This window comes from Dromiciops gliroides, chromosome 4 (genome assembly GCF_019393635.1).
Source record: "Dromiciops gliroides isolate mDroGli1 chromosome 4, mDroGli1.pri, whole genome shotgun sequence".
Lineage (NCBI taxonomy): Eukaryota > Metazoa > Chordata > Mammalia > Microbiotheria > Microbiotheriidae > Dromiciops > Dromiciops gliroides.
Genome location: NC_057864.1, coordinates 117,390,102 through 117,409,587, shown reverse-complemented (window position 1 = coordinate 117,409,587; position 19,486 = coordinate 117,390,102). Strand labels below are relative to the sequence as shown.

The following is a 19,486-nucleotide window of genomic DNA, read 5'->3' as shown; positions in this document are numbered from 1 at the left end:
CATTTCCTTCTTCAACTCATTTTACAGATGTAGAAACTGAGGCAAACATGGTTAAGTGATTTGCCTATGGTCACATAGCTAGTAAGTGCCTGAGGCTGGATTTGCAGTCAGGAAAATCTTCTTGACTCCAGGCCTGGCACTCAATCCACTGCCATGTGATTTAGAACATTGCTCCATATGGTTTCTAATAGTTTCCATTTCTTATTCTGAGAACTCTTTGTTCAGATGCTTTATCTACTCGCCTTTTGGGAAATAGCTGTGGCCTTATACAGAGTGTGTCCACAAGCTGTAGTGTGCCGGAAGCAGATCATACCTATTAAATTTTCAGTGTGAGTATTTATACCTTGGAAATAACCAAATGCAACAAAGCAAGGCTTAAATTATTGTTTTGTTGATTGTCTAGATTTAATAAAGTGATGAAGAAAAATGTCAATGTGAATTAAACTTAAAAGTGTTTTATACATGCATATCTTTCCTTGGAGGGCTCAGTGTTAAGCACAACCAGCACAACCATCTAAAATATTTATTTTATTCTATTAGAGTTTATTCAAGCTTAATACATTGCATTTCCATTATTTGGCTGTTTTCTGTATTTTTAAATAAATCATATTAAAGATTAGTTTAAATGACTTTAATAATAACCAATTTATAATATACTTTATCTGTCTATAAAATAATGCAAATTTTTGCATCTGTGGTTGGTAGAAATATAGGATTTGATAATATATTTGTGTAAATTCTCTATATATCTTAGATATTATACCCTTATATTGGATGCATATATTTTACCACAATTGATGGCTTTCATTTTAACCCAAGCTTACTTATTTGGTTTGTGCAATAGTTTTTAATTGAAACTAATCAAAGTCATACATTTTCATTGATTTTGGTTGTATCTAACCCCCCCTTTTAAGATTCATTCTCTACCTATTGCTCTAAACTAACTTTGTTTTTTAATTAATAAAGTATTTTTTTTTCGTTACATGTAAAGATACTTCTCAACTTTTGTTTATACAAGCTTTACAATTTCAGATTTTTCTCCCTCCCCCCTCCCCTAGACAGCAGGCAATCTGATATAAGTTTTATATATATATATATATATATATATGCATAATAACATTAAACATATTTCTGCATTAGTCATGCCATAAGAGAAAAAATCAGAGCAATGATGAAAAACCTCAAAATAGAAAAAAAAACAGCATCAAAAACAAAAGAAATAGTACAGTTCATTCAGCACCTATACTGCACAGTTCTTTTTTTTTTTTCCTTGGATTTGGAGATCCTCTTCCATCACAAGTTCCCTGGAACTCTTCTGTGCCATTGCATTGGTGAGAAGAATATAGTCCATCACAGTAGATCAACACTTAATTAAACTAACTTTTAATAATATTCATATATCTAGTTTGAGCTTATTGTGGTACAGACAATTTGCTTGAACTAATTTTTGTCTAATTGCTTCATAGATTGTTCAGAACTTCTTGTCAAAAAGGAACTCTTAAAGTAATTTATGTTCTTCAGCTTATTTAACACTTATTAAGTTATATTGTTTTAAATTCTTCTTTATATAATTACATTGATCTTCTTTTCTAGTTTTCTATTGAATAATGGTTTTGATGATTACTGCTTTCTATTCTATGTTGAGGACTGGAAATACTATTCCCCCTTCATTCCTACTTTGTACATTATTTCCCTTGAGTTTCTAAATTTGTCTTCTCACAAATGAATTTTATAGTTTTGGTTGGCTCTATAAAATATCTCATTGGTAGTTTGTTTGAAATGATACAACATCTTCTAATTAATTTAAGCAGTATCATTATTTTTATTGTTTTGGCATGTATCGACCATTAGCAGTGACTATTATTTTAAATTTTTTATTCATTTTGAACTTTAATACAAAAAGACTTAAATATAATTTCCTTGTACACAGTACAACATAAAAAGAAAATTCAATATAACACCATGAATTTTCATTTCCCACTGTTTCCTTAAAAAAAAAAACCATGGAATAAATACTACTCATTGTTTTCAAAGCTATCCATCTTTTCTTTTTTATTATTTTAAATTTTAAATTTTTTAAATTTTAGACTATTATTTTCCAAATTACATGTAAAAGCAAATTTTGACATCAATTTTTAAAAAAACTTTGTGTTCCAACTTCTCTTCCTCCCTCCCCTCCCACCCCCACCCTAAGAATTCAAACAATTCTATCCATCTTTTCTGTGCTTCCTTTTATGTTTTCTTTTGTTTTCTACTATGCACTTTAAATTTTTTTCTCCTTCCCTTCCCACCCCATCCTGGAGAAGGCTACCATTAGATATAAATATGTTTGTATTCTATACATACTTGTATATATAAATTCTTTCTAGGAATGTGGATAGCATCTTCATTCATAGGGTTTTTTTAGTTGATTTGAGTATAATACTCAAAATTATATTCTTTCAGAGTTGTTCTTAGGACAGTACTGCTGTTACCATGTAAAATGTTCTCTTGGTTCTGCTGATTTCACTCTTCATTTATCATGTAAGCCTTTCAATGTTTTTTTTTCTAAGATCATCATCTCTTATAGCACAGTAACATCCATCACAATCATATAGCACAACTTGCTTAGCCATTCACCAATTAATGGGCATCCCCTCAATTTCCAGTTCTTTGCTACCACAAAGCAAGCTGCTATAAATAATTTAGAACATAGAAATTCTTTTCCTTTTTCCCTAATCACCTTAGAAAAGAGACCTACGAGGTATCACTGGGTCATAGGATATACACTTGTTTTTAACTCTTTGGGCATAATTCCAGATGGTTCTCCAAAATGGTAAGATAAGTTCAAAATCCATCAGCCCTGTCCCATTTTTTTCACATCCCCTCCAACATTTGTTGCTTTTCCTTTCTATCATTTTAGCCAATCTGATAGGTATAAACTGATAATGTAGGATTGTTTTAATTTGCATTTCTCTAGTCAGTAGTGATATGGAGCCCTTTTTTCATTTGACTATATATTGTTTTGATTTTCTCATCAAGCATTCATGATTCTTTCAATTGTTTGAGTTCTTTTATATGTCAAGAGCCATTTTATAATTGTATCTTATAAATTGATAGGTCTTGTGTGATCCTGGCTGTAGGTCCTAGGTACTTGGATTCTTGATTTCTGGTTGTTTGCTATACTTTTTCTTTGACCTGGAAGCTCTGGATTTTGGCTATGATATTCCTGGATATCATAGCCTATGATATTTCTATCTCCACTTTTCCCTTTTGTTGTAATATGTATAGGCAGTTTTCTTTCATGATTTCTTGAAATATGATATTCAGGCTCTTTTTATGGGAGGGGAGTCATGACTTTTAGATAGTCTAATTCTTTTTAAATTATTTCTCTATGATCTGAATTCCAGGTCACTTATTTTGGTATGAGATACCTTATATCTAATGATTTTAATTATTATTTATTTTCTCATGAAGTCATAATTTCTTCAAATACAAAATGAGGATAATAATACCACATGATTAGAGAAGTGCAAAGGTCTTTTTTTTTTAAGATGCACAAAGAGACTACAAACTGTAGGCCAGTGAAATTGTCGTCAGTTGGTGGGTTGGTTTTTTTAAATTTTCAAATGGATCATTAGAAGTGAAGCAGTGATTACAAAGAGCCAGTATGGCTTTATCAAGAACAGGTTATTCCAGACTGATTTCATTATCTTTTCTCCAAAGTATAATAACACTTTAGTATTTAGTACCAGTAGGTTGAGGAAGTGCTTTATATATAGTTTACAAGATTTTACCAAATAGTTTTCTAAAGTATCTTATGACCTTCTTGTGGAGAATATGGAGAGATGTGAACTAGGTGGTAGTGCAGAATGTTACCAAGCTTTTATTAAACACTTAGTATATAAAAGACTGTAGTAAGTTTGGGGCATACAAAGAAAGGCAGAAACAGTTCCTGCCATTAAGGAACTTATTTTCTAATAAAAGGAAATTAAGTAAATTAGTGAGCGCATATAAGATATGTATAGGGTTGATAGAAGATAATTTCAGGGATAAGGCATTAGTAACTGGGGTAGGAGGAGGCTGAATAAGGTCTCTTGAAGAAGTAAAATTTGACTAAACTGAGTGTAAAAGGATTCCAGGGTAGCTAAGAGGAAGAAGTAATGAGGGAAGTTGTTATTCCAGGCATAGGGACAGAGAGTACAAAAGGTATAGAGATAAGATACGGAATGTCATATTTGAAGAAAAGCAAACAGGCTGGTATTGTTGAATTGCAGACTCTATGGAGGGGAGTTACTTCTAAGATGACTAGAATGGTAAGAAGGGACCAGATTGTGAAGATCTTTAAATGCCAGAAGACTTTATAACTGCTCATGTTATAGGGTGGGGCAACTAGTTGGTACAATTGATGGAATGCTAGGTCTGGACTCAGGAAGACATCTTCTTGAGTTCAAATTTGGCCTCAGATACTTATTCACTATGTGACCTTGGGGAAGTCACTTCACACTGTTTGCCTCAGTTTCCTTTTCTATAAAATGAACTGGAGAAGGAAATGGCAAGCCACTCAAGAAAATGCCAAATGGGATCATGGGAAGTCAGAAACAACTGAAAAATGCCTGGGCAACAACAGTAAAAGAAACAAATAATGGGGATTTTATTGCATGCATTCTCAGTGAAGGTCTGATATGGTCAGAGCTGTCCTTTAGAAAAGCACTTTGAACAAATGAATGGAAGATGAATAGTAATGGGGAGAGAGTTGAAACAGGAAGGTAAATTGGATGTCTATTGCAATAGTCCAGGTGAGAAGTGATTAGGACCTGAACTAATATAGTAACTGTATGGTTGGGGAAAAGGGGATGCAAACAGGAGATATTTTTAAAGTAGAAATGATGGAGTCTGGCAACAGGTTGGATATATTGGATTAACAAAAGTGAGATTTTCCTGATGGCACCAAGATTTCAAGACTGGGTAATGGGGAGAATAGTATTTCCCCTGAATGTAATAAGGAAGTTTGAGAAAAGAGGAGGTTTTGGGGAAAATATAATTAGTTATTTTGTGGACATGTTCCATTTGAAATGTCTAGAGTAAATCCGACTTGAGATGACCAAAAGGCAACTGTCAGAGTTGGTTAAATGTCTGACCTTAAAGAACAGTTGTTATTGGTTAAATACCAGTGTTAGAGTTCTTCAGTGAAATATCCCTGAGGTTTGTGTTTCTCCTTGTGCTCTTTAACATTTTTATCAAAAGCTTGGATAAAAGTATTAGGTGGGATACTGCTTAGATTTGCAGAGAATACTGAGTTCCCCCTGGATGACAGTCATGATCCAAAAAGATGTGTCTTGAAAAGCCAGACAATTGGGCTGAATTTAATAAGAGGGCATTCAATAGGAAGAAGGTATGGTTACTTGATAGTTCTTCTGAAAATGATTTGGTGGGGTGGAACCAAAATGGCAGAGGAAGGGCAGTGACTTCCCTGACCTCTCCCCAAAACCCCTCCAAATAGCTTCAAATAGTGCCATAGGACAATTGTTAGAGAAGCAGAACCCAAAAAAAAAGGACAGGGTGAAATCATTTTCCATTCAAAGACAGCTTAGAGGGTCAGCAGGAAAAAGATTTAGGGATTTTAGTGGTTTTTAGGCTCAATATAAGCTAATAATATGGAGGTCAAAAAAGCTGGTGTGATCTGGTACTGCAATGAGAAGAATGTTGTTATTGTTGTTAAGTTGTGTCAGTCATGTCTGACTCTTCAAGACTCCTTTTGGGGTTTTCTTGGCAAAGGTACTGGAGTGGTTTGACATTTACTTCTCTAGCTAATTTTACAGGTGAAGAAACTGAGGCAAACATGGTTAAGTGACTTGCCCAGGGTAACACAGCTAGTAAATAAGGGAAGATTTGAATTCAAGAAGATGAGTCTTCCTGACTTCAGGCTTGACACTCTATCTACTGGCATTCTATCCACTGCACCACCTAGCTATGCACTGAGAAGCAAAACTTCCAAGAAAAAAAAATCTGGCAGTCCCCCCCTTATCAGACAAGGTTAGGAAACATGTGGAGTATTATGTTTCCATCTGGGTTACACCATTTAATAACACTGAAAAATGAGAATGTGTCCAGAAACAAACAACCAGGATATTGAAGGACCATGAGTCCATGTAAAATGAGGATTGGTTGAGGGATCTGGACATGTTTAGTCTGGAGAAGAAAACATTCAAGAGTAATATTATTTGTATTTTCAAGTATTTGAAAGGTTCTAATATAAGAAGGATTGGACTTTTTCTGCTTGTCCTCAGAAATAGAAGAAATGAGTAGAAATCATAAAGAAGCCAATTTGGGCCTCAGTACCTAACAATTAGAGTTATCCTAAAGTGGATTCATCTGTCTTGAGATGTGGTGTCTTCTTCCTCCTTAGAGCTGTTCAAGTAGAGCCTATAAGACAATTTGCCAAATATGATATATTGGGGGTTCTTAATGGCTATTGAGATCTCTTCCAACTTTGAAATTTTGCATGATTCTGTAATCTGGAGGAATATTCAATGTTCTTGGATGGGTTGTTACAGTATGATAAAACTCTGAGCTAGTTCACAGACTTAGTGGCATGCCAGTCATACATACTAGAGATAGACAAAATATTAACAAATAATTTGTAGAGGAGGAAAATGTCTAGAATCTTCAGCGAAATAATGAAAAACACGAGTTAAGGAGGAATAACACTTCCAGACCTCAAATTTTACTACAAGACAGTAGTCATAAAAAACTATTTGTTATTGTCTCAAAAAATGAAAGACTAGATAAATGAGCAGACTAGATGAAGAGCAATTAGAAATATTGAACTCAACAAACTATTTGCTAAACTCAAGGACACTGAACATTCTATTTCCCAAGCTGAGAAATAGCTGGGAAAACTAAAAACTATTTGGTAGAAATTTGGGTTTAGAATAATATTTTACATAGTTTGTAAACTCCAAATGAATATGTGACCTAAATATTAAAAACCAAACCATGAATAATTAGCAGCTAGAACAGTTATTTGTCAGGGCTATGGCTTAGGAGTCAGTTCTTAACCAAACAGTTAGATGTGATCACATAAGATAAAATGTTAAATTTCAATTACATGAAATTAAAACAAAACACTTTTGCACAAAGAAGATTAACATAGCTTAGATAAAAAGAATGGAAGTTTGATGACTGGAAAAAACTTTCATAAATTATCTATAAGGTACTGATGTTAAATATATGTGTATGCATTTATGTGTGTATGTATGGGTGTATGTGTATGCATGTATGTATATGTAATCAACACAAATATATACATAAACCTTTTCTCAGTGGAAAAGTCAAAGGATATAAACAAGTATATCTCAAAAGAATTACAAACCATTACTCATGTGATCATATGAAAGATCTCAATAAAACACTAATAATAGGAACAATAAAAAATTAAATAAAAGCCCCCAATATTTATTTTCACTCACACTCAGCAAATTGGCAAATATGATAAAAGAGGAGACTCATCAATGTTGGAGGGACTATTGATATGTAGGCAAAATAATACAATATTAGTGGAATTTTAAGTTGTTATAAGCATTTTGGAAAGAAATTTAAAGTTATATAAAGTGACTATAATGTATTTACCCATTTTTCCCATTGCTAAGCATATACTGCAAGGGCATTAGACAGGGCTTGTGTATATCATACTTTTTATAGCAGTATTTTATGCAGTAGGAAAGAAATGGAAACAGTTGGGAATCCTTGGAGTAGAGAATGGTTAAACAATTTTGGAATATTAATGTGATAGAATATCAGTATACTACAAGAAATGGTGAAGATGAAGAATAAAGGGAAGCATGGGAAGACTTGAATGAATTTATGGAAAAACTAAAGCCAACACAGGAAAACCTTACATACAATGATTAAAATAATGGAAAAGGAAAGAAGAACATTAATAACAAAAAATAAAATTAAGTGCTGTAGAATTTTAATGAATACACAGTTCAGAAGAAGAAATTTGGAAATGCAGCTACTTCCTCTCTTTGGAGAGGTCCCAGGGGATGTAGGCCAAAGAACACTGAAAAAACCATTTTACTAAATATGCTTGTTACTTTTCCTGTACTAGTTACTCTAGAATTCACTTGTAAACCCATCTGGCCCTGGAGATTTTTTCTTAGGGATTTCATTGATGGCTTGTTCAATTTCTTTTTCTAAAATGAGCTTAAGGGAGCCAAGATGGCTGAGGAAAGACATTAAACGTACAGAGCTCCTGATACAATTCCCCCAAAAACAGCAATAAAAGAATCCCTGGAGCAGGAAAAACAACAGAAATATGGGCTGAGATTTTTTTTCCAGCCATAGTAAGATTAAAGCAGGCCATACTGGGCTGCTGATAAAGTCCAACCCCATGTACATGCCAACAGAGACCCCAGGCAATGCCACAGCAGAGGAACTTAACCCCTGAGCCTCTGAATCAGCTACAGCACCAGCATCTTCTGGAACTGAGCTTGAGGTTGGATGAGGGGGCAAAACAGCTGGCTAGGGGGAAAAGTGCAGGGGTGTCAGCAGGACATAAGGAGGAATTCGGTTGTCCTGCCCCAGCAGGGAACCTGGAAGAAATCCTCAGTGGCAGAAGGCCAAGGTGCCGAGAGAGGTGCAGGCTCGTTGAAGCTAAGAGACCATACCACAGAAAGTTTTGTTGGTTGGTTATTTATTAAGTTGGCTTGAGATTATCTTCAGACCAGAGAACAGGCCAGGTGAGAGAAAAACCTGCCCTCCCTCAAACCAAAACACTTGGGACCATCTGGGGACAGTAGTGTAGCCTAGAAGCAGGGCCTCCCAGTTGGGAGTTAAAAGGGCAAGATGAGCAAGCAAAGAAACCTGAAAATTATGGAAAGTTTCTTCAGCAACAAGGAAGATCAAGGTACACTCTCAGAAGAAGATAACAACCTCAGGGCCCCTATATCCAAAGCTACCATGAAAAATATGAACTGGTCTCAGGTCATGACAGTTCTCACAGGGGACTTTGAAGATAAAGTAGGTGAGATAGAAGGAAGATTTAGAGGGAGGAAAGAATGGAAAGAGAAATGACAGTGATGCAGGAAAGTCTTGAGAAAAAATTCAACAGCTTGAAAAATCAAAAGGAAAAGGTGATAAAAACTCTGTCTGAAGAAACTAATTTCCTAAGAATTAGGAATGAACAAATGGAAGCTAGTGACCTTATGAGAAATCAAGACACAGTAAAGCAAATCCAATTGACTGAAAAAATAGAGGACCATGTAAAATATCTCCTTGGAAAAGCATCTGATCTGGAAAATAAATCCCAGAGAGATGATTTGAAAATCATTGGACTACCTGAAAACCAGGATCAAAATAAGAGCCTAGATATCATCTTCCAAGAAATTGTAAGGGAAAAATTGCCCTGATATTCTAGAAGCATAAGGTAAAATAGAAATTGAAAGAATCCACTGATCCCCTCCTAAAAGAGAGCCCAAAAAGAAAACCTCTAGGAAGATTATAGCCAAATTCCAGAGCACCAAGGTCAAGGAGAAAATATTGCAAGCAGCTATAAAAAAGGAATTCAAATACTGTGGAGCTCCAATAAGGATAAAACAAGATCTAGCAGCATCTACATTTTTTTGCAGGGCAATGTGGGTTAAGTGACTTGCCCAGGGTCACACAGCTAGTGTTAAGTGTCTGAGGCTGGATTTGAACTCAGGTCCTCCTGAATCCAGGGCCTGTGCTTTATCCACTGCACCACCTAGCTGCCTGAGCAGCATCTACATTAAAGGACTGGAGGGCGTGGAATATGATATTCCAGAGGCAAAGGAACTGGCACCACAGCCAAGTATCACATACCCAGTAAAACTGATTATAATCTTTCAGAGGAAAAAATGGGATTTCAATGAAAAAGAGGACTTTCAGGCATTTGTGATGAAAAGACCTGAACCGAATAGAAAATTTGACTCTTGAATACAAGACCCTGGAGAAGCATAAAAATGTAAACAGGAAAAAGAAAACACAAGGGACATTAAAAGGCTAAAATGTTTACATTCTTACATGAGAAGATATTACTTCCAACTCATAAGAACTTTCTCAGTAAGGAAAACACAGAGGACATAGGTCTGAACTGAATATGAATGGATGATATCTGTAAAGCATTCATTTTTTGTTTATCCTTGTTCTTTGTAGGGCAAGCAGGGCAAGGTGTCTTCTGTCTGTGGCTGGATTTGGGCTCAGGGCCTCCTGGATCCAGGGATGGTGCTTTGTCCACTGTGCCACCTAGTTAACCCATGATGACATCTTTAAGATAGGGTTTAGGGGTAGGAGGAATAGACTTGGGGAGTGGGAAGGGAAGAGGTAGCTCACATGAAAGAAACAAGAAAAAAGCTTATGGAGGGGAGGGGAAGAGGGGGAAGGACTAGGGCAGTGAGTGAACCTTACTATCATCAGAATTGGCTCAATGAGGGCATAACATACATACTCAAGTGGGTATGGTAATATATTGGTTTGCCTTGTAGAAAAGTGGATGGGGAAGGAGATAAGGGGGGGGTGGGAGAAGAGGGGAAGGAGGGAAGGGAAGTTTGGGGGAGAGAGCTGTAAAAACTCCTTTTGAGGTAGCTGAAGATGTTCTGCATAACAGCACATGTATGGCATATATTGAATTGCTTGATTTCATAGGGAGAGTTGAGGAGGAAGAAAAATTTAAGAAAAGAGAATTAGCTCAAAAAACTTAACCTCATCATAGAGGACTCAAGGAGGGAATAACATACCACCCAATTGGGAGAAGTAATCTATTTGACCCTACAGAAAAGTAGGATGGGAAGAGGATAAGGAGGGAAGGGTGAATGAAGGGAGGGTAAAGTAGGGGATGGGATAGTAAGAAGTAAAACACTTTTGAGGAGAAATAGGGCAAAATAAGATAGAAAATAGAGTAAATATCATTGGAAGAGAATGGGATGGAGGGAAATAGTTATGATGATTGACTACATTGTCAAAATATGTGGTATCTACTCTGCTGGCCTATTGTGAAGAAAATTCTCTGTCAAGTTCAAGGTACTATATAAAAATTATGATGAAAAGAATGCTATCAGAAAAACCTGGAAAGACCTACATGAACTGAAACAGAGAGAAATGTACTGTGTACAAAATAACAGCATTAGTGTAAGATGATCTTTTGGGGAGCACATGGTTATTTTCAGCAAGACAATGATCCAATATATCATAAGGACTTATGAAAATTTCAATACACCTACAGAAAAAGAATTTATGGTATCTGAAAACAGACAGAAACTCTTTTTTTTTGGACAACTCCTTAATCTGATGTCTTGTTTTATCAGTTTTCTCTCACAACCTAGGTAATGTAGAGATGTTTTCCATAACTACCCATGTATAACTTACATTGTATTGCTTGAGTTCTTGGGGTTGGGGGTGGGAAGGGAGGAAGAGAAGTTGGAACACAAAGTTTTAAAAAATTGATGTCAAAATTTGCTTTTACCTGTAATTTGGAAAATAAATTTTGTTTTGTTTTGTTTTGTTTTGGTTTTTTTTTGGTGAGGCAATTGGGGTTAAGTGACTTGCCCAGGGTCACACAGCTAGTAAGTGTTAAATGTCTGAGGCCAGATTTGAACTCAGGTACTCCTGAATCCAGGGCCAGTGCTCTATCCACTGCGTCATGTAGCTGCCCCTGGAAAATAAAATTTTAAACAAGAAAAATAAATAAAATGGGCTTATTCAAAGATTTTATTCTCTTCAGTTAATCTGGGCAATTTGTATTTTTGTAAATAGTTATTCATTTCATTTAGATTATCAAATTTATTGGCATGCAGTTGGGCAAAATAGCTCCTAATTATTGATTTAATTTCCACTCCATTGGTGGTGAATTCACCCATTTCATTTTTGATACTGGTAATTTGGTTTTCTACTTTCTTTTTTTTAAATCAAATTAACCAAAGGCTTATCCATTTTATTAATTTTTGCATAAAACCAGCTCTTAGTTTTATTGATTTATTCTGTAGTTTTCTTACTTTCAATTTTATTAATCTCTCCTTTGATTTTCAGGATTTCTAATTTAGTACTTAATTGAGGATTTTTAATTTGTTATTTTTCTAGCTATTTTTAGTTGCACATCCAATTCATTTATCTCTTCTTTCTCTATTTTATTCATGTAAGCATTTAGAAATATGAAATTTCCCCTAAGCACTGCTTTGGCTGTATCCCATAGGCTTTGGTATGTTTTCTCATTATTGTCATTCTCTTGGATGAAGTTATTTTCCTATTCCTCCTCACCAGTGTTTTGCTTCTGACCACTGTCTCCCTCAATCTGCCTTTCCTTTTATCAGCAGCCCTTCCTTTTCTTGCCCCCTTTTTCCCCTGCTTCTGTCCTCCCTTTTATCAATACTACCCTTTTCCCTTTCCCCTTTTGCTTCATTAATGAGTAAGCTAGGTTTCTTTATACAAATGGGAGTGTGTGTTATTTCCTCCCTTAACCAAATCTGATAAGAGTAAGGTTGAAACAATGCTCATCCCCTCCCTTCTTTCCCTCTATTGTAATAGGTTTTTTGGTGCCTCTTCATATGATGTAATTAACCACATTCCACCTCCCCCTTCCTCTTCTCCCCTTAATTTTCCTTTTATTCTGCCCCTTAAGTTTCTTTATATCATCACATCAAAGTCATCAAAGTACCCCAATAGAGATACAGATCTTAAGAGTTAAAAGTATTGTCCTCCCTCATAGGTATGTATACAGTTTAACCTTATTGAACAACCTTTTTACCCATGTTTACCTCTTTATACTTCCCTTTATTCTTGTATTTGAAGATCCAATTTTCTGTTCAGTCCTGGTCTTTTCTTGAGAAAAACTTAGAAGTCCACTATTTCATTGAATTTCCATTTTTTTTCTCTGAAATAGAATAATCAGTTTTGCTGGGTAGTTGATTCTTGTTTGTAATCCAAGCTCCTTTGCCTTCCAGAATATATATTCTAAACCTGAGATCCTTTAATTTTGAAGATGCCAGGTCCTCTGCAATCATGACTGTGGCTCCATGATATTTAAATGGTTTCTTTCTGACTGCTTGGAGTATTTTCCCCTTCACCTGATAATTCTGGAATTTTTCTACAATATTCCTTGGAGTTTTGCTTTTGGGGTCTCTCTCAGGAGGTGCTAGATGGATTCTTTCAATGATGAATTTATTCTATGATTCTATAATATCAGAGCAGTTTTCCTTTATAATTTCCTGGACTATGGTGTCTTTATTATGGCTTTCACATAATCCATAATTCTTAGATATACTCTCCTTAATCTATTTTCCAGGTCAGTTGTCTTTCCAGTGAGGTATTTCACATTTTCTTCTACTTTGTCAGTCTGTTCAACAGATTCTTGGTCTCCTGGAGAGTCATTAGCTTCCATCTTCCCAATTTTAATTTTTAAGGCATTATTTTCCTCAGTAAGCTTTTGTAACTCCTTTTCCAGTTGGCCAATTTTTCTCTCATTTGGCCAATTGTATTCTTTAAGGAAATGTTTTCTTCAGTCAATTTTTTGTGCTTCTTTTTCCAGCGTAACTCATTTCTCTCATTTCCCCCCATTTTTTGTTCTACCTCTCTCATTTGATTTTAAAAAGTCTTTTTGAGCTCTTTCAAGAAGGCTTTTTTGGTCTTGAGACCAGATCATCTTCCCACCTGAGTCTTCACTTGTAGGCTTGTTGACAAACTCATCTGAGTTTGTGTTTTGGTCTTCCATTTTACCATAGAAGCTGCCAATGATAATTTAAAAAACAATTTGAATCCAAATTCTCTCCCTCCCTTGCCCCTCCCTGATACAGTAAGTGATTTGATACAGATTATACATGAGCATTCATGGAAAACATATTTCCATATTAGTCATTGTGAAAGAAAACATTCTCTTCCCCCCAAAAAGTGAAAAAAATATTATGCTTCAGTTTGCATTCAGACTCCTTCAATTATTTCTCTGAATGTAGATTGCATTTTTCATCATGAGATCTTTGGAATTGTCTGGCATTGTTGTATTGCTGAGACTAGATAAGTCCTTCACAGCTGATCATTGTATAATATTATTGTTACTGTTTGCAATATGCTCTTGGTTCTGCTTACTTCACTTTGTATCAGTTCATGTAAATAATTTCAGGTTTTTCTGAAATCATCCTGCTTGTCAATTCTTATGGCACAGTAGTTTTTCATCACAGTCATAATAGTACAACTTGTTCAGTTAGTTTCCAATTCATGAACATCCCCTCAATTTCCAATTCTCTGAGTAGCCTGTATATGCAGTTTTTAAAATGTTAAAAGTACTGTAATAGGAAATATAATTTTGTGTAATTAGAGTGACCATTTTTGGTTGGGAGAAAAGATGAGACAACAAACTTGATCTCTTTTGTTATGTGGATGTGGGTGGCTATGGGTATGGAATATGGCATATGTTTTCAGAATTGGTTAATAAAATTCAACTTTGTTATAAGGGAAGGCTGAATGCATAGGTCAGAGGTAGGTAAGACATTTCTAAATGAATATGATTTAAAAATAAAAGTCATTAATAATAAAACAAAGAGAAGAGATACAGTTCACATCACAGGTATCTATCAAAAGGAATATATGTTAAAGTTTACATTATCAAGGAATAACTGTCTTTCTCCTTAGGACTACCACATCTTAACATAATCCTGGTACTAATGTTTTCCGAGCTTCTCTTGGTAATGTGCTTTAAAGTTTAATAATCTCCATGTGGATTCTTTTTTTTTCATCTTTTAACTACCCTAGTGGTATTGTTAAAATTAATTTCTTTTGCTTTTTTGTTTAGAGGAGATAGTATTTAGTTAATATCTGGGGTGTGCTAGACTAATTCTGATCCAGAGGAATGCCTGACATTCTTACATATATCTAGATTTGGAGGGAGGAGATTTTTTTAAAAAGCATTCAGATAAAGGATAGATAAGGTAACATGGAGGAAAACCTTGTAGAAGCAACCACCTTAGGAGTGAGAAACTCTCAAAAAGAAAATTCTGAGGCAATAAGAAAAAATTCTGATTTTCAGAAAGAAAACATTGTTTGAAGAGAGGATATACAGGAAAGTGAATGAACAACTCAAACTTTAAAATTACATGTTCAGAAAATTATGTAGTAAAATTAAATTATGTGAGTAGGGGGGCAGCTAGGTGGCGCAGTGGATAGAGCACCAGCCCTGGAGTCAGGAGTACCTGAGTTCAAATATGGCTTCAGACACTTAACACTTACTAGCTGTGTGACCCTGGGCAAGTCACTTAAGCCCAATTGCCTCACTAAAACAAACAAACAAACAAACAAAATACTGAGTAGGGTAAGATGAATATAAAAGTGCACCAAGGTATATAAGGAACCTGAGGGAAACTAAGGTCAATTAAAAAATGATGGTGGTAGTTGTTCAGTCATGTCTGGCTCTTCATGACCTCATTTGGGGTTTTCGTGACAAAAATACTGGAGTGGTTTGCCATTTTCCTTTTCAGCTCTCTTTACATATAAGCAAACTGAGGCGAACACAAGTAGTAAGTGCCTGAGATTGGATTTGAACTCAGGAAGATAAATTTTCCCAACCCCTGGTCTGACACTCTATCCACTGTGCCACTTACCCAGTATATGGTAGAGGAGATTATTCAGTTACCCATTAGACTATGATGGTCTCTCTCTCAGATTACTTCTAGTGTTGAGACTCTATGATTCTGATTTCTCTGCTTTTGACTTTCTAATTTTAAAAATCTTCAGTGTGATACAAGTTATTTTGATCTCTTAATATTTCCTAAATGGCTTATGATAGTATTATCACAATGTATATATGTTTCTGGGGAGGAAATACATTTAATGAAATGTGATACAATAATAACTCAGTGTACAAAATTTTAAATCTATGTGCTTGCCTTCTAGGGACCTCAAACTTGAAAGCAGTGCTAAAAGAAACAATGAGGAAATCTTCATTGCATCTTTTTATTATTCTGACTTTTAATTTTGTGGCCATAGCAATCAGTTATAATTTCCCATATTTTCTTTTATAAACTTTGTGGTAACTTCCATTCTGTATACACTTGATTCAATGATATTTTATTGATTAGGTAATGGCTCATGGTTACCATTTGAAAGCTTTCAGTATAGTGACTTTACTAAGAAAATCATATCAGGTTTTGGTTTCAATGAGTAAGAGGCTATAAAAGTAAAAGCCTTCAAACATATCTAAATATAAACTGTATGGAGGGTTTAATGATTTTCTAATAGAAGAGCATGAACTCTATAAAGTGGGGCCAGAATTTATCACAAAACTATCCCCACAATCTCAATTAAAAAGAAAAGTTTGAAATCCATACCTATGAGCAACATCCAAATTTTCCCAAAACAGAAGTCAAGTTTGACAAGTAGACATAGTGTGGTGTGGCAGGAATTTTTTTCCTCTAGGTAAATGTGGCTTCTGATGTAGAGAACTATTAATGCTTCAGATTGTTGCCAAACATAATATGAAGAACCACTTACTCAGACACCTGATCTTTAGAATGCAGCATCGTTTGTAACAATTTTAACGCTAACTAAGTACACTTTGATGAGACAGCATTTAATAAAATGCTCATTAATTTCATCATTAGCAAGGGTATGCTAAGAAGTAAGCCAGTTTCTTATGTCACGCCCAATTAGCATCCCATGCTAGTAATCCCATTAGTATTGTTGAATTCACTAATGGAAAAACTAATGGGCATGCTACCAGGGCACATTAATTGGGCACGACACCAGTTCTGGTTTTAATTATTAAACTACGATAATGAAATGTGTGTTTGTAAAATATTAAAACATTGAAATAGGATTGAAGACAATAAAAGATTGTATGTGGGGGAAAATGATATAAGAAAAGTCAACCTATAAGATATCCAAGGAACAGAGTGTAGACTTACTGATGGATCATCTGTTTTAACAATCTTTAAAAGTTGGTCTATGGTCAATGGAAGAAACATCCTGCTTATGCTCATGGGAAATTAGAACCATTTCTGTAATATTAAATATTGTATGTCATATATGTTCTCATGCATAATATGAGGACTGACAAGAGCTGATTAAAGAACATGTGGAAAGGATGAATTTAGTCCTTTATGTATATATCCTTTTGTGTGCTATCTAATAACAGTGAATGAATTTTTGAAGAAACAGGACCTCATTCCCTTTTGGGTAATGTAGCATTCAAATCTTTGACAATAAAAATTTCAGCCATGCCACATTAAGATTTTTTTTACCTCCATTCACCTAACTTAAAAATAGTGTGAAGGTCACTAGAGTTTGTTAAAAATATTCTGGGTAGTTTTAATAAATTGTACAGATACTTTTTTTTTTTGGTGAGGCAATTGGGGTTAAGTGACTTGCCCAGGGTCACACAGCTAGTAAGTGTTAAGTGTCTAAGGCCACATTTGAACTCAGGTACTCCTGACTACAGGGCCGATGCTCTATCCACTGTGCCACCTAGCTGCCCCAGATACTTTTATTTTTTGCAGGGCAATGGGGGTTAAGTGACTTGCCCAGGGTCACACAGCTAGTAAGTGTCAAGTGTCTGAGGCCAGATTTGAACTCAGGTACTCCTGAATCCAGGGCCGGTACTTTATCCACTGTGCCACCTAGTTGCCCCCCCCCCCGATACTTTTCTAATACTCTACTGGACAGAGGTATTTCAGCTAACAAAAATCAGGTTTATTAAGAGAAAACTATATATTCTATGTTCAGATTGTGTTAAACTTTGCTTCCTGAATTTGTCACCTCTAAAAAAAGAATAAACAACAATAATTTTATGGTGGAAGCAGCTTTAATATAATTTTACTAGCTTTATCTTCTAAAGTGGCTATAGTGCTTTTGAATTTGACCCAATAGGTTGAACATCTTTATTCTCAACTTTTTCATGATCTTTTTTCCTTCTTCTTTTTCATTTTTTGTAACTACTATTATGGGGACTTGCCTTTTCAGATGACATATTATTATTTTGATTATAATGGTGTAATGATATCAAGTGTGCTGCACAGTTTTAGAGTATCCAGCATTCCTAAGTTTAAACAAGTCTTTCTATTATTTCTCCTGGTTAATTATGTTAAGTAGGGAATTTTACTTAATTGGTAGTAGAGAAATCAAGTTGAAGGAAAATGATCTAGCAAAAATCCTCATTCAGAGGTGAAGTTGAATTGCATCTTGGCACTGAAAGATGACTGAGCAAATTGTGGTATATGATTGTGATGAAATTCTACTGTGCTCCAAGAAATTGTGAGCTTGATGATCTTAGAAAAACATGGGTAGGGGGCAGCTAGGTGGAGCAGTGGATAAAGCACTGGTCTTGGATACAGGAGGACCTGAGTTCAAATCTGGCCTCAGACACTTACTGGCTGTGTGACCCTGGGCAAGTCACTTAACCCCCATTGCCCTGCAAAAAACCCCACAAACAAACAAACAAAAAAGAGAAAAACATGGATAGATTCACATGAAATAATGGAGAGTGAAATGAGCAGAAGAGAACATTGTATACAGTAATAGCAGTGTAGTTGTTTTTTTGCAATATAGTTTTATGAAGAACTTTGAATGATTAAGTCATTTTGAATATTAAAGATTTGCATAAGTAACTTTTCACTTTCACTGCCACAAGAAAAATAATCTAAAACCCATATAGGAAAAATGAATTACATATTGTTTCCAGTTGTGATAGGCAATCCCAATTGTTTCTGACTGGGATAATGCAAATATTCTTGTGAGAAACCTAATTTTAATTTGGAACTCTAAGCTTTATTATTTTGGAACTCAAAACTTCAAATAAAAGGGTGTTTTTGTTTGTTTGTTTTAGAAAGGAATTTCTTCCCATACTTGGAGACAGAGAAGTTTTTTTTTTCCAACTTCAGAGAAGCACATCACAAAAACTTTTGATTCTGGGATCATTTGGGCTAAATCCACACTCTAAGCTCTGTTTTAAGGTCTATACTTTGGCATCATGATTATGGTATTGAGGTCTTTATTTTGGTCTAGAATTTAAAATTTTCTTTATAGGGATCTACAGTTGTAGTTACTACAACCAATGACAATGGAAAACAATATAATGATGGAAAGTGGCATCAGGTGATTGCTACTCGGCATCAGACCTTGGGACATATCACTATTGATGGCCAATTCATAGGTGAGTACTGCACCAATTTTTTTTTCACTAGTCATGCTGTTTACCCAGTTTATCTGTCATTTCAATTTCCCTTTTTCTACCCTCACTCCCTTTTAAATTGTTTGTCCCTTCTATGTTCTTTTAATATGTTTGGAAACATGCACTTAGAGTCCATTATCCCATTTGTTGAAACTACCAGTAACATATCTAAACATGTCATCTGTTCCAAAGCTACTCTTAAAATCATGTAATGCTAACAAGGCAGCATGAACCCTACTCTGTAAACTGAAATAAAAATTACTTCTTATAACTTTGCATGTATTTTATAGTTGCCTATTTTTTTATATATTGAATCACCCAGTAGATTGTTAAGCACCT

General features: G+C 35.0%; 1 protein-coding gene across 1 annotated transcript in view; it reads left to right on the top strand.

Annotated features, from left to right (window-relative positions):
- Positions 1 to 19,486, top strand: part of USH2A (usherin) — a 1,082,898-nt gene that overhangs the window by 401,413 nt on the left and 661,999 nt on the right. The window contains exon 22 of the mRNA XM_044004202.1: positions 19,003 to 19,129. Coding sequence (XP_043860137.1) covers positions 19,003 to 19,129 — 127 coding nt within the window. The remainder of the gene's footprint in view (positions 1 to 19,002; positions 19,130 to 19,486) is intronic.